The sequence below is a fragment of the Sapajus apella genome, unplaced genomic scaffold (assembly GCF_009761245.1).
Source record: "Sapajus apella isolate SASKATOON/1434 unplaced genomic scaffold, GSC_monkey_1.0 scaffold42, whole genome shotgun sequence".
NCBI lineage: Eukaryota > Metazoa > Chordata > Mammalia > Primates > Cebidae > Sapajus > Sapajus apella.
The window spans coordinates 17,760,979-17,777,709 of NW_022436982.1; the positions used below are offsets into that span (position 1 = coordinate 17,760,979).

Here is a 16,731-nt window from a genome sequence, read left to right on the forward strand (position 1 = left end):
TATATTTTGATTTTCATTTCCCTGATGGTTATTGGTGTTGAACACCTTTTCATATACTTATTGGCCACTTGCATGTGTCCTTTGGAAAAATGTCTTTTTAGGTTCTTTGTCCATTTTTTAAAAAGGTTATTATCGTGTTGTATGAGTTTCTCATATATTTTGGATATTAAACTCCTTACTGCATATACAGTTTATATATATTTTCTCCCATTCCACAGGTTACCTTTCCATTTTGTTAATTGTTTTCTTTGTTGTGCAGAAACTTCTTAATTTGATGTAGTCCCATTTGTTTATATTTGCTTTTGTTGCCTGTGCTTTTGTTATCACATTGAAAAAGTCATTGCTAAGCTCAATCTAAGGAGCTTTTTCCCTACGTTTCCTTCTGGCAGTTTTATGGTATTAGGTCTTTTTAAACATTGTTTAATCCATTTCGAGTTGATTTTTGTGCACATTGTAAGATAAAGGTTCAATTTCATTATTTTGCATGTGAATATCCTAAATAAAATATTTTTAAAACTGTGATTTTGATAATTTCAAGTTTAAATAAGAGGGAAAAGAATTAGAATCCCTGTTAGGATAACTCTTAGTTCTCTTCTTCAATTCATACATACATATATTATGAAAACATATATTTGAGAATATTAATAGTCTGTTTAACAAATGTAAAACGTCTGTGGAATTATTACAAGAAATTACCTTTGTACTTAGTTTTAGACTGAATGATTTACTGCATCTCCCTTAATCCTTAAGTTGCATATTCATTGCTGTATTTTCTTCTAACTCCTGTCACTTAAATTGTCATGCAGAATAGGGCAAATCAGGGTCAGTTTATATAAGTGGCATCAATTTGAAGAACTTCATCAGTCTTTATTTCAAGGAATTATGCAAAGAAAACTGACGTTAAGAAAGCCTTAACTGACAGCAAATGAAATCAATCAGCAAATCACTAAGCCATAATAAACTCACTCAATTTGTGGATAACCCTTCCTTTTCCAGGTCTTCACCTAGGCAGTCCATCAAACACTGTTTTTTGTCCAAGTAGCTAAAATGAATAGCAATTCTGGTTGTAGCACTTGAAAGTTCAACTGCTCACAGGCTTTGGTCTCTCAATAATAAGTATTAAAAGATATAATAGAGTTATATTTAAAAATAGGCCTTAAATGAACAAAAAGATAAAAAGTTGTTTAGATTTAGTTTTTGCCTCTTAACATTAATGACAAAGAAATTATGTTCACATCATTTCAGCAGCTTTTCTACTTAAGGCCACCTATAACTGAAAGTTGTAAAAACAACAACAAAAAACATTCTGTACTGTACTTTGATATGTTTTGTCATTTTTGTTTTTTACTAATTACATCTCAAACATTTCACATAAATGCAAATACTGTCATCACTTCACAGAGTTAGAATTTGAAATCATCCCAAAATTAAATGGTGTAAATAAAGGTGACAAAATGGTTTAAAATATGGAAACAGTAGTAATGTTTGCGTTACTTTATATGATTATTTAAATAGTAGTATATGGCATGAATTTACCACCTGGGTCTTAGCAATGGCTGTATACTTAACTGGGAGGAAACATTAAAGTTGTTGAACATTTTATTTTTTCTAAGGCACATGTTGAACAGGTCATCAATCAAAAGCCTCCAAAAGTCAAAACACTAAAACATTTCTCCATATACTTATGTCACCGTTCCTGACCTTAGGCCTTTTATAGTTCAGTCCAACTTAGCTTATATTAATATAGCATTTTCTAACATAAAAATCACCTTCACATACACATTATCTCATCTGATCTTCCTACAATCCTGTGAGCAAAAGCAAGATAGGCTTCACTGTCACCTTTTACAGATGAGGAAATGGTGGCTTGGAGCTGTTGAGTGACTTACCAAGGTGGTTAAATTACAGGGCCAGGACTTTAATCCAGGCATTCTGACTCTCCATATAGGCTTTTTCTAATACTACCATGCTGACTCCTTCCCCAGAAAATAAAATTATTTTAACTTTTCCAAATACTATCCTGTTAAGAAAGTAATTCCCATTCTAATCAACATGATTTTCTAGCAAACTTAATGACATACAGTAGATTGCACAGACTTATGATTGCCAATTTGCATATAATCTGATTTACTTGCTTATCTTTGAAAGGGGTAAAAATATCAACCTGAAATTGAAAACTAAGCAATCTATATATACATGACCAAGGAATGTTTAGGTGTCAAATATTTAAAGAAAAATTATTTCAAAAATATTTATTAGTACTATTTAATTTTCCAAGTTCTTTCATGCATGTTATAGGATCCTCATAATCACTCCAAGATGCACCAGACTGGGTATGATCATCCCCATTTTACTGATGAGGGAACTGACATGCTGGAAGAATTCAGGGTCAAAGGATCACAGAAAATAGTGATTCTAGGATAGAACTCCAGTAGCACTTTCAGAGCCACAAGAATGATAATACGTATTCATCCTTCACCAGAAAGAACAATGTTGTATTCCACACATACAAAAAAGATAACAATTGTATAAAATAATGAGAATCCCTGCTACCTGTGTAATTTGTGTCTACAGGGGGAAGGATTTCATCTGCTTTACTGCCAGTCCTACTACTTTCTAGCAAAGTTGCATAACCGCTTCAACCTTCTGTGATACTGATTCTGCCATGATTTTATTTCTTTCCTAATTATTCTTTCCTTTTAAGAAAAGTATTAATAATAAACAACAAAACTAGAAAAATGAATTTATAAGAAGTTCTACAAGACTTTACTTAGTCTCAGTTCAGATCAATGATACGGGATTATCAGAGCAAGGTATGTAATTTATAAATACATTAAGCTGAATTAAGGAGTACAGAGTTATAAGATTCTTTAAAATTGTAGCAGAAGCTTTACATGGATGCAACTACTTGCCCTCATATATCATCTTGTCCTTTTCAAAAGGTAAAAAGAGATAAAAATCTCAATGAGAAAAAAAAACAAAAACAAGAAACAAACCCACTGGTCTGAAATATAAGCCAGGATGCAAGGTGTAAGATATGTCATCTGCCAATATTAAAAAGAAAAGTTTATAGAACTCCTTCTACCTTTCAGAAGGAGCTGATAGGTAGAAGGCACTAACTTAGTATGCAAAACTATGTTTTAATAACAAATATACAGAAAATACCTTATTGCAATAAATCTTTTAAAATAAAATATAAGAGCCAGGCATGGTGGCTAATGCCTGTAATCCCAACAATTTGGGAGGCTGAGACAGGAGGATAGCTTGAGACCAGGGGTTTCAGACTAGTCTGGGCAGCACAGAAAGACTGTGCTTCTACAAAAATAATGAATAAATAAAAAAAAATATTATCTACAAAAATTTAATATATTAGCTAGGCATGGTGGTGCACACCTGTGGTCCTAGCTATTCAGCAGGCTGAGGCAGGAAGATTGCTTGACCCTGGCATTCGATACTGCAGTCAGCTAGGATCACACTACTGCACTCTAGCCTGGGCAGTAGAGAAAGATCCTGTCACAAGGCAGGAAGGGAGGGAGGGAGGAAGGGAGGAAGGGAGAGAGGGAGGGAGGGAGGGAGGAAGGGAGGAAGAGAGAGAGGGAGAGAGGGAGGGAGGGAGGGAGGAAGGGAGGAAGGGAGGAAGGGAGTATTTTACGGGCTGATAAAGTATCTAAACAAAAAGAGCAAAATTTTATATTTTCACCCTCAAGATTGTGTCCTAAAAATCTGATGCATTCACCTCTCCACCACCATCAAACAAACAAACAAACAAGAAACCTAGAAATGAAACATCAGGCACAGAAACGGAAGGAGGAATAATGGGAGAAAACAATGGTGAAAAGACTTATGGGATAATACCAAAACTGCTGTAGTAATAGCTGACATGCAAAGCTAATTATCTAGCAGTTTTCCTAGTCATCAAACACTAAAATCTTAGGAGAAGATGTAGATTGAAGATGACAAGGCATAACTCACAATGACTATAATCAACATTTAAATGCTATTTATATTGATATTGAATTAAAACTAAGATCATTATTGTTATCTCACTTTGCAACAAACCCTTAAAATAAGTTTTTCTAAACATTGGAGAAACACTCCAGGACACTGATCTGAGCAAAGATCTTTTGTGTAAGACTTTGAAAACACAGGCAACCAAGCCAAAAATAGAAAAATGGGATTATATCAAGCTAAAAGGTTTCTGCACAGCAAAGGAAGCAATCAACAACATGAAGAAAAACCCACAGAATGGGAGAATACACTTGCAAATTATCCATCTGGCAAGGGATTAATAACCAGAATATGCAAGGAGCTCAACTCCACAGCAAAAAAATAAACAATTTAAAAAGTGGGCAAAAGATCTGAACAGATATTTCTCAAAAGAAGACATACAAATGGCCAACAGGTATAGGAAAAAAAAAATACTCAACATCCTTAACCATCACAGAAACGCAAATCAAAACTACAATGAGCTATGTCATCTGAACCCAGTTAAAGCCTATATTAAAAAGGCATGCAATAATGGATGCTGGTAAAACTATGGAGAAAGGAGAATCCTTGTACACTACTAGAGAGAATGTAAATTAGTATGGCACTATGGAGAACAGTATGGAGTTTCCTCAAAAAACTAAAAATAGAATGATATAATCCAGTAACCCCACCACTGGGTATATATACAAAACAAATAAATATATCAAAACTCATCTGCACTCCCATTTTTACTACAGCATTATTTACAACAGCCAAAATGTGGAACCAACCTAAGTGCTATTAATAAATGAATAAAGAAAATATGATATCAAATACACAATGAATTATATGTATCCATAGGAATAAAGTGATAGGAATGAAATTCTATCATTTACAACAACAGAACTGCAGGTCGTTAAGTGAAATAAGCCAAGTACAGAAAGAAAAATATTGCATGTTCTGATTCATATGTTGTAGCTAAAAAAGTGACTCTCACGAAGATACATAGATTGGTGATTACCAGAGGCCAGGAAGGGTAATGGGGAGGAGATGAAGAGAAGTTGATTAGTGGGTACAAATATATGGTGTGATGGAAGTAATAAGACCTAGTGTTAGATCAGTAGGGTGACTACAGTTTACAACAATCTATTGTATATTTTTAAATAGCTAGAAGAATTTGAATGGTTCTAATATAAAGAAAAGACAAATATTTAAGGTGATGGATCTATATCCCATGCACACTGATTTGAGCTTTACAAATTATATTAACATATTAAATTATCGCATGTACCCTAAAACCATGTATATCTATTATGCATCAAAGTTTTTAAAAGAAAAGAAACAAAGAGAAAATAAGTTCTTCTGTGCACCTTAGCATCTCATTTCTTGTAATATTTTGTTTTGTTTAGCATTGCTTAGAACTCTAAGGAAATTTTGAAGAAACTTTAGCTCTCCTTGTGCAATATGAAATCTTTAGAGTAGTATTCTAAAATTTCAACCGCCAAGTAGTAAACTCTTCTTACTGCCAACAACCAAAAAAGCAGCAAATTCACTAATTCTTACATTCACATTCAAGTTAGACCCCCAATCTAGGATTTGTTATATAGGTAAACTCATGTCGCAAGGATGTAGAAGATTGTTGTACAGATTATTTTGTCACCAGGTACTAAGCCTAGTTTTCAATAGTTATCTTTTTCTGATCCTCTCCTTTTTCCTCTACCCTCCACCCTCAAGGCCTCAGTTGTTTTCCTCTATGTGTCCATGTGTTCTCATCGTTTAGGTCCCACTTATAAGTAAGAACATGTGGTATTTGGTTTTCTGTTCCTGCATTAGTTTGTTAAGGATGATGGTCTCCAGTTTTATCCATGTTCCCACAGAAAACATGATCTCGTTCTTTTTATGGTTGCATAGTATTACATGGTGTATATGTACCACATTTACTTTATCCAGTCTACCATGAATGGGCATTTTGATTCCATGTCTTGCTATTGTGAATAGTGCTACAGTGAACATACGCCTGTATGTGTCTCTATGGTAGAACAATTTGTATTCCTTTGGGTACATGGTCAGTAATGGGAGTGCTGGGTCAAATGGTAGTTTTGTTTTCAGCTCTTTGAGGAATTGCCACACTGCTTTCCACTATGGCTGAGCTAATTTACAATCCCACCAACTGTGTTTAAGTGTTCCCTTTTCTCCACAACCTCATCAGCATCTGTTGTTTTTTGACTTTTTAGTAATAGCCATTCTGACTGGTGTGAGATGGTATCTCATTGTGGTTTTGATTTGCATTTCTCTAATGATCAACAATGTTGTTAAGCTTTATTTTTCATATGCCTGTTAACTTGCATGTATGACTTCTTTTAAAAAGTATGTGTTCATATCCTGTGCCACTTTTAATGGGGTTGGTTTCTTCTTGTAAATTTGTTTAAGTTCCTTATAGATGCTAGACATTAAACCTTCATCAGATGTATAGTTTGCAATATTTTTTCCCATTCTATAGGTTGTCTGTTTACTCTGTTGATAGTTTCTTTTGATGTGCAGAAGCTCTTAAGTTTAATTAGATCACATTTGTCATTTTTTGTCTTTGTTGCAATTGCTTTTGGAGTCTTCATCATGAAATCTTTGCTGGTTCCTATGTCCAGAATGGTATGGCCTAGGTCGTCCTCCAGGGTTTTCACAGTTTTAGGTTATACATTTAAGTCTTTTATCCATCTTGGATTGATTTTTATATATGATGTAATGAAAGGGTCCAGTTTCAATCTTCTGCATATGTTTAGCCAGTCATCCCAGTACCATTTATTGAATGAAGCCTAGCACAGTAACTGACCCAGAGTAAGTATTCAACAAATGTTGCTACTGTTTAATTATTATTTATTATTTGCTACTGAATCAAAATGGAAACACCAACATTTACTGGATGCCTACCAATATCTGCCAGTTATTACCAATAATACATATCATAATTATTGAAAAAATATAATTCAGTGTATACGATAATAAATAGATATTATCTTTTTTTTTTTTTTGAGATGGAGTTTCGCTCTTGTTACCCAGGCTGGGGTGCAATGGCGCGATCTCAGCTCACCGCAACCTCCGCCTCCTGGGTTCAGGCAATTCTCCTGCCTCAGCCTCCTGAGTAGCTGGGATTACAGGCACGTGCCACCATGCCCAGCTAATTTTTTGTATTTTCAGTAGAGACGGGGTTTCACCATGTTGACCAGGATGGTCTCGATCTCTTGACCTCGTGATCCACCCGCCTCGGCCTCCCAAAGTGCTGGGATTACAGGCATGAGCCACCGTGCCCGGCGATATTATCTTTATAAAATATAAGTAGAATCTTTTTTACTACAAAGTTCTCTGCATTGACACTATACTGGACTTTTCATTTAAAGCTAATTGGTCTAATATGGGTGTTTTTATTCTTTCCAATATTGTAATAGAAGCCTATTTGCTGTTATTTGGAAGGCAAAAGTACTATGTAGGTTTAAATTTGCTATAGGAAATTAAACAAAAGGTTTCACTGGAGACATGGCCTCACTGGAACACCATATGCCATGGAAAAGTAAATACAAAGCTATGGAAGCCAGTGCTTGATCAAAATTATTTAAAGTTTTGAAGAAACAGGGAAAGGTGAAGAAACTAAATGGAAAGATACAGAAAAAAGATCTTAAATAACCATTCCTCAAAATAAAACATACACACACCTTAAAAGTAATGTAAACAATCTACTGTTGCTTATATCATCTTTACAAGGGCTTTATAATGGCTACAATAATAACAGCCACCCTGCAGTGTCTGCTTTTTCTAGCCTAGGCACTGTACTCCACTTCACATGCATTGCTGCATTCAATCCTACTGCAAGCCTCAGAGATCAGTAGCATTACTTTTTTTTTTCAGCTAAGGAAATTGGTGGAAAAAGGTAGCAGATCTCAGAAACAAGTTGAACTGAATTTTCCTCCGTAGAAAAGCATCAGTCATGTGCTCTTCTGGGTTGAGAGAATATAGTAATCTACTCATCCTCTTCACTAAATAATAATGTTCATGGGTCTCTTTCTATTTGGGATTATACCTATTAGGAAGTTTGCCCCCATTGAAAAAGACAGAAAACTTCAGCTCTTGCTTCTATAAATGATAGCTGAGTAAGATGGGCAAATGGTTCATATACTACCATACCCTGCTGAGTGATCCGCTCTTCATAATCAAAGGTTAAGAACTCTGAATAGTCCACTTCATCAGTACAGAGTCAGAGTACAAAGTTAAACAATTACTGAATTCCCAAGTAAGTAGCCACACTTAGCATAAATGCACATATTTTCATACTGCAAAAAAAGGTGAAATTAGAGTTTCACACTAATAGGCTATTAATTAGTCTACAACACAGCATAAACTATGATCTATATCATACATAGACGTATAAATTTTTATAAATGGAAGAAAAATTCTATTACAGATATCTAAGGTTTTACTCTTACCATCTAACATATGTATCTACATTTTTAAGTATCAGATTTATTAGTTCAGCTTAGCAGTCAAATTCTATTAGACTTAAATCCAGGCTCTTGGCTCTGCCCTTTCCTTGCTGTTGATCTGAGCAGCTGCCTGTTGTGTTTGCTTTGGGTGGTGGTGGTTGTTTTAAGTGTAAAACGGAGATAGTGCCAACATTTGACAGGCTCATTGTGAGAATTAAATAAGATGATATATTCAAAGAGCTAAGTATGGTACCTGGTACATAGTTAAGTGTTCGCTGAAATTGTAGGTACTATTATTATCACAAATGTCTCCTAATATTCTAACTATGATGTACACTAATAAACTACAGTATGTATCACAGCATGTCAATGGAACCTATCCCAGTGGGAATGTATGTAACTATTTTAATTAGAACCTGGAAAAGACAGTAGTTTAAACTATGGGTCTCTGCATTTCCTTCTTGCTGTTCTCAGATATAACCACCCCCAAAAAGGGCATTTTTGGGAATCAGTCTCTTTCCAAACTACCAAGATCCAGTTTTGAGGAAGTCCTTATTTGTAAATTATTACAAATATTAAGACTTGTGAGATTCTGAATGGAAATAGCCAAGTGAAGGATTATTTTACAAACCACTAGAAAAATCTCAAATCATATTGTATTCATAGGATGAATTCATAAATACTGATAATCAAATTTAAAATACACATTTTAAATCTTATCCTAAATAATGGTACAGCATTCTACAATATAACAGAAAATAAAAATATTTTATGCTTAGTTTTATAATTATATATATTTTAGATATATTGGACAATCTAATGAAAGAAGCAATGAGTATTTTTTTCCTTGTAGAGCATTAATTTGGTACTAATACCAAATTAAATTAGGATATGGAGCACATAAAAAATTAACATAGCTCCACAGGAACTGACATTAATTTCCTACAAAATTAAAATTCCAGAGGGTCATAAACTAAAGAATGAAAAAGATTATTTTAAATCTCAACATGTGAAAGACACACTAAGTTTTAAGAGACATTTCTCCTTACAAATACATGAAGAAATAGAGTACTTGAATAAGGACAATCTCTTCTGAAATATCAGGCTTCCTATAATTTACATAATGTCGATAGTTTTCTTTTTGTAATGAAGGTTTTGGGCACAATGAATTTCATTTTGTCAGATTAAGAAAAATAACCTTAAGGAAAAAAATGATCACAATAGTATTAATACAATAGTGACATGAAAGAGAAGGATACCTACAGCATCTGAAAATGAATGTTTCTAAAAATAAGTTTATTAGTGTATTTAAAGTTATCTGAGGTCTTATGATTTGGTATTTTAAGTTTTATAAGTGAAATGACCCAGTTTTCACATATTACAATGCTCATTAAAACTAAATATTAAAGGGTAAATTGCTCTTCAATAGAAAATACAGGTAAGTTTTAGTTTTGCTGAAATTAAATTACTTCATAAGAAAGGTTGGATATATTTTGGAATTAATATTGAGAAATTTCAGGTATCTCTCTTGATGTTTACATCTAAAGTGATTTATTTTATTATTTTTTCCCTAAAGTGACTTATTTTCAAACAATAAAGTGACTTATTTCTCAACAAACTTGAGACTTACTTAAAGAAATAACAGCCTAGTATCTTATTGTCCTCTGCTGATAGGAAAGTATTTTCTTTTAATACTGTACTTTGCCATAAAACAAATTTTTCCTTGTTAAAAACACTTTTCTGGATTGTTTTAATAGGCTAGTTCTAGGCTTTAAAGAAAAAAAAATATTTTATAAAGTGTATTGTTACATGATAGAAGAAAAATGAAGATACGCATTTATTTGCATCTCCTTTAAATTATTCACAATACTTTGAGGCTTTCATTCTCTCCGGTTAGTGCAATTTATTTTTCTATGTGTCTCAGTTGCAAACAATGTTATTTAGACTCTAACCTGGCATGCTACCACCTCTGGCCCGCCCTTGAGCCCCTCCATCGCAAAGGTCTCCAGGTGCAGTTTGGGCAGCTGCAGGGTGAAGTCATTCCTACTTGCCGCAGACCATGACAGCGAGATCTGATCTCTGACCTAAAGGGAAAAAAACAGCATCAATGGTAATTCCCCTTCAGACACATTAACTGGGATGAACTGGGTCCCCTTGAGCCCACTGAGTGGACTTGCATTGATCGCTGGACCTGAAATCCATGAATAAATTTAGGACTAATTGATTTTTCGTTGCAAATAAATCTCTAATTCAGAGTGCTGGGGGAGAATGCTAAGAAGAAAAAGCATCCTCCTGCTTGAAATGAGGGAGGGGAAGAAGAGTCACTGGAGCTCTTCTGATCAAGAGGTTTTGAATTATTTTTTCACAGTTCCATCCTAAAAAGAAAAAGGGAAGAAAAAACATTCACAAAGTCAAAAACAACAGTAATCTCCTAATCATTATCACCTGCTTAGTAACATGTTGTGTTTAACTGATATGAACTGATATATATTGGACAAGATAATTATTAGGAACTAATCTTTGAAAAGAAAACTTCAATAATATGTACCCTAGAATTAAAACAAATATACTCAACACAAAAGGAGACTTAATATACAAGCAAAAGGTTTGTTTGCCCTTTTTACTCTTCTAGAATTGCAGGATTTTATTTAACTTGAGTTTTAATGATTAAATACATATAAATCAACACAGCAACACAATTTCTAAACAAAACAACAGATAAAATCAGTAGTATTTGTACTCTATTTTAAGTACGTATTCGTAAAGGCAACAATACAAACACATCACCGACATGGGAGAACCAATTCTCTAGTCAGCATGGAATCACATGCAGTTGATATCACACTGCCACCTTCTGGACAAATGAGAAAATATTCCTTATATAATATAAATGGAAACATTCAAAAAAGACATTATGGTTTTTAATTTCCAAACTTAGTAAAAGCCTTAAGAATCCCACAGTTTAGTTTGCATTTAAAATCAGTAAGCTCTCGTTTCAGTCATATAGTTTAATAATAGGAGTTTTCAATACATGGCATATTTTCTTTCATTATACTTGAATAGGTTTAAAAATTTATCTATTTGCTACCATATATTTAACAAATATTATACAATTAGCTTAATGCCACAGAACAAAAAGTTTTTTTATGAGGTAGTAAAGGTTAATAACAGGGATAACTATAAATATTCATTAAATACACTTATATCTCTAGTTTTATCCAAGCAACTTCAAATGTAACCTGGCAAAAATATAAGATAGAAAATTTCTCCTTCATTTTTCTATTCTACTCGGGCAGCCTGTAAAACTGTTTGAATTATTTTTATTATCTTAATTAGCTACTTAAGATATATACATATTTCACAAAACTATCACATCCTATTGAGTTTCTTTAAGCCAGAAAACACACACAAACATATGACATCTTTAACTGTCCATGCTAATCTATGGGTATAAAAATCCTTATATGTCCCAAGTTGATCCGAAGACTTTCTGTCAATAAGAAAATGTCAAAGTGTATGCTATAAAACATACACTATGATATAATTTTTATAATGATGTGAGTACCACATGCATGCTGGAGTCCCAATTCAGAATGTATATTTATCTGCAACAAACATTCTCTAGAGTCGTCAATCAGGATAAGAATGCTGTTAAACTTACTTAGCATAACAAAATAAATCACATTCTACAAATACATTTGTTTTAGGTTTTATATTTTACATGTATGAATACCTTCTCTTGCTTTTTTTGTCACCAATGTGCACTCAGATAAAAGAAAACATTAATGTGGATTAAGGTTCTGAGAATTTATCAACATCAAACCACTAGTGTTTTGCCTTCTACCCTTCTGAACCATAGTCAATAGATCTAAATATTTTACTGCACCCTGGCCAATTCATTGTTTGATGTTTAAAAACTCACCCAGAATCAAAGAAAATTTATTAAATTTGAGCCCCCAAATGAGATACTATTAGCTTTGAAAGTCAAGTTTAACTGCGATATTGATGATTCTCTTTTTTCTGTGACAAAATTCACTAGGGAAATCCTGGATGTCAAAGTACAAAAGCAGATTGCTAATACGGGCAAAGAGAGGGAGAAAAAAACCATACGCAATGTAGGTATAATCCACAACACAGTTCGAGCACTGAAGGTCCTTTAACCTGATTAGTATTAGGCACCATAATTCATCCATGAAGCTTGAAATACAGTGAACAGTAAGCCACATTTTATATTCTCTAAATAAACATTATGAGCAATGTTAAGCTGTGGCATCTTGTATTTAAAACTGATGTATTGTCATTTCAATATTTTTGGTATAACATTACTTAATTTGCCAAATTAAATAATTCTTTATATTGAATTTTTAAAACTTGCAAAATGCAACTGTTTTTGCTATGCCTAATGACGAACATCATTTTAATAATATGCGTGCTTTAATACTTTCATTTAATTACAAATTATCGGTTGAATGTTGACAGTGCTTGCCATCAAGAGTGAGAGATCCATGATATAAAATAGATGCAATATCACAAATACTTCTACTAAAATTTTAAGAGTTTTTTCCACTTTTAATTAAACTGAAACTTTGAGAGTAGGTATCTAAAATATTCTCAAATATTTCTAGGAAAAATTTTTAGAAAAGTCTTGTAAAAGAATTATCTATAAATTATTTTAATGAGTAAAGGGAGTGAAAGCATCGTGTTGAAAATCTAAAATAGTGACACTAGGATAAGCAAAAATACAATCATGCAGCAAAGGAGAGAAAAGAAAGATGACAAGGAACAGGAAAAATAAAGGGTAGAAGGAAGAGGCTGTTCAGAAAAAATGCAGAAGGCACACCTGAATTTCAAGTTGTGAACAGGGAGATTCTACACAGAACAGTAAAAAAGGACTCTCACCTTATTGCATTAAATTTGTTCATGAAAAGAATAGAACAGGCAAGCTGAGAACAAAGTAACTAATATATTAAAAGAGAGATAATGTGGAATTTCTTTAGAAAATAGAGCCTATTAGATACAAAATTATTATTTTCAAGAATGAGAATCTAAAGCAAATTACTGTCAAAAAAGTTTTGAAGTAATATTAGAATAGTAAAATTATATTTTTCCTCAAAGGGAAAGTAAGTTTATCTTTTCAAGTACAGAGTTTAGTGTGAATTAGGAATAAAACAACCAGCAGTCACCTGCCTGTAGGTTAAATTATAATTTCAAATAAATTATAATTTCAAAAGTCAAACTTTGTTTATAACACATTATTATTCATCATATAATTAAGATTCTATACCTCATTATTCTCATTTATTTATACATGTAACTGACACATGTATACAATGTTTTCCTTCTTCAGAATGCCTACAAGCTCATTTTTAACATATAATTTTTTCATAGAATTTCCCAATATAAATCTCATTATTAAATGTTATACCTTCTATAACATTCTTTAAAATCATGCAATATCATATTTTAAAAGAATTTTTTAAACCTATATTACTTCTACTCTAAAGTTTTGATTTTTAGAAAGAACAGTTTACTTACTCCCTTTCTTATTACATACTTTCAGAAAAGAGACATTTCTAATAGACATACTGTAAAAAAACAAGAGAAGAAAAATAAATGAAACTTTCTAAAAAGTCAAAACAGTGCCATGAAATATATTTATTTCAAGATAAATATCTCTTTAAAATATATTTTATTACAATCCAGTTCTAGATTTAAGTAATCCACAAGATCAATACTGTACTATTCCTATTTCTCTGATTAGCCTTTACTTACAAGTAAACAACCTGTTTTCTAATTGTTATGCTCCTACCAAAACAAATTTTATAAAAAAGCTATTTGTGCTAGGTATCAACTATAAAATTAAATTAGTCAGTTTTAGAAAAATTGCTCACCTCCTTCCATCTTTTATCATGCACGGCTATAAATCCCTCTGGATTCTATCTTCCAATTTAAAAAAAACTCATGATTTACTAGCTTAGCTGTATTTTTACCAATAGGATACCAAGCCAGAAGATGTCAAGGTATATGTAAAAACTGAGGTAGACTTAAAAACATGTAAGAAGATGCACACATTGTCTGAATCCTGAATGCCTAGGAATGGCAACTGATATTGGGGCTTGGTGTCATACTTTTAATCTGCTTAAATTTTATTCGCTCCAATCTATTATGGCCTCCAGTGCTTCAAAATAAACCTTTTTACCAAATATATTCCAATGTGAAAACAGGCCTCTACAATATTTCTTATAATCTCCATTCTCATCATCCTGTGTTCATGTTGTACTTTGCCTCCATTTTCTTGCCCTCCTTTGTCCTACTCCCTCCCTTGTACTTCCTTCCATTCCCACTGATTATTTACTGCTTCCCCTTCTTCCTTATATTTTTCATTCTATGCACTAGAACAGCCTGCATACTATTTTTCTACCTAGGCACCAGAGAGCAGTGTACAGTCAGCACACTACAGCCTGGGAACCAAATCCAGCCCACTGTCTGTTATTATAAATAAAGTTTTATTAGAACTATACCTATTCATTTACCTATTGCCCATGGCTGCTTTCCTGTTACAATGACAGAGTTGAGTAGTTGAGACGAAGACCATAATGGTTCACCAAGCCTAAGATATTTACTATCTGGCCTTTACAGAAAAAAAATGGTCATCCTCTCCTCTGGAGATACAGAAGAAAGATAATATTTTTTATCATTTATAAAGATTTTTTTAAATGACTACCTCTCAAGAGAGAATCTACAATTTCTAGTAAGGCAAGCTTATATCGCCAATACAGGGTACCATCTCAAAGACACTTTCTGGTTCCTTTCTGCAATTTTTCCAGAAATTAGTTACCATCTCCTGATATATTTTCAAGTTTTATACAGTCTAATACACAACTTGACAGGTCCTAACTTTCCTGACCACAGCTAACTTTCCCAGTCATAACTACTGACTTATCCTAATACCAAATTAACATAAATTCTGGTTAAACAAGTAGAAGAGGCATACTGGAGAGTCTTTTGTAAATACAAAGAGAAGGGAACTAGCCAGAGTTAACCATATACTCTGTAATATACAGTAGCAAAAAAACACTATGCTTTCAGAGACTCTTAGGAAGTATGATCAGACAAGAATACCATTCTAAAGTCATGAATTCTACAATGTATAAAAAGAGGAAATAATAATAATATATATATACACATATATGAAATTAGACAGTTACAAGACTCTGATATATGCTCAGTAATAGGAGGAAGGATCAAAGTGTGTCAATGAAATGAGAATGATATTCAGGGATAGGACAGTTATATATAAATGGATACTTTCCTCCTTCTTTAACCTTTTCTTTAACTATTTAATTAATCAAATGGACAGATAGATAACAATACTATTTCTATTAGTAATAATATAATTAGTACCTCCAAAAGTAATTCATACTTTTCTAAGTTCAGTTGGCCCTCCATATCTTTGGGTTCCACATCCATGGATTCAACGATGAACTGTATGTTTTTTTAAGCTACATCTGTCCTGAACATGTACAAACTTTTTTCCTTTTCAGTATTCCCCAAACAATACAGTATAACAATTATTTTGATAGCACTTACATTGTATTAGGTATTATAAATAAATCTAAAGATAATTTAAAGTGTACAGAAGGATGTACATAGAATATATGCAGATATTGCACCATTTTATATCAGGAACTTAAATATCAATTTTGGTATCCACTGAAGGCCCGGGAACCAATCCCCAAAGGAAACCAAGGGACAACTGTACTCTCCACACTACATCACTTGATTCTGCTCTCCACCTTGTGAAACAGTTATTGCCATCTCTAATATGAGAATACTAAGTCTAGTGCTCTTAGTGCCAAATAATAATGCATTTTAATATCAATATATGAACCACTAATAGTTGAATAAGTTACTTAAGATTTTGGTACTTCCACCTACTTTTTCTTTATATCTATTGTGCAGCAATCTTAGCAACCATGTTTGTTTCATAAAAGTAGTTTTGTGATAATTAATAAATATTAAACATCTTTATTTTCCTCAATAGTTTCCTTGAACCTGTGGGTATTCTCATTCATTCATATCCTGTCTCTCTCTGTCTCTGTCTCTGTCTCTGTCTCTGTCTCTCTCTCTCTCTCTCTCTCTGACTCTCTCACACACACATATGCAATGTGCACACATATGCACACATTATTACACTAAGAAAAAAGTTACCTGTGTAGCAATAATCCTTATACAATGATCACAATGTCATAAGGGAGGATCCCCAAACCACAATGTCCCAGGATACAGGCAACAG

The 16,731-nt window shown here is 33.0% G+C and overlaps 1 protein-coding gene across 7 annotated transcripts in view; it reads right to left on the reverse strand.

Annotated features, from left to right (window-relative positions):
* Positions 1–16,731, reverse strand: part of CCDC171 (coiled-coil domain containing 171) — a 394,070-nt gene that overhangs the window by 115,455 nt on the left and 261,884 nt on the right. For all 7 annotated transcript variants that reach the window (XM_032300135.1, XM_032300136.1, XM_032300142.1 and 4 more), the window contains one exon: positions 10,388–10,519. In XM_032300135.1, coding sequence (XP_032156026.1) covers positions 10,388–10,519 — 132 coding nt within the window. The remainder of the gene's footprint in view (positions 1–10,387; positions 10,520–16,731) is intronic.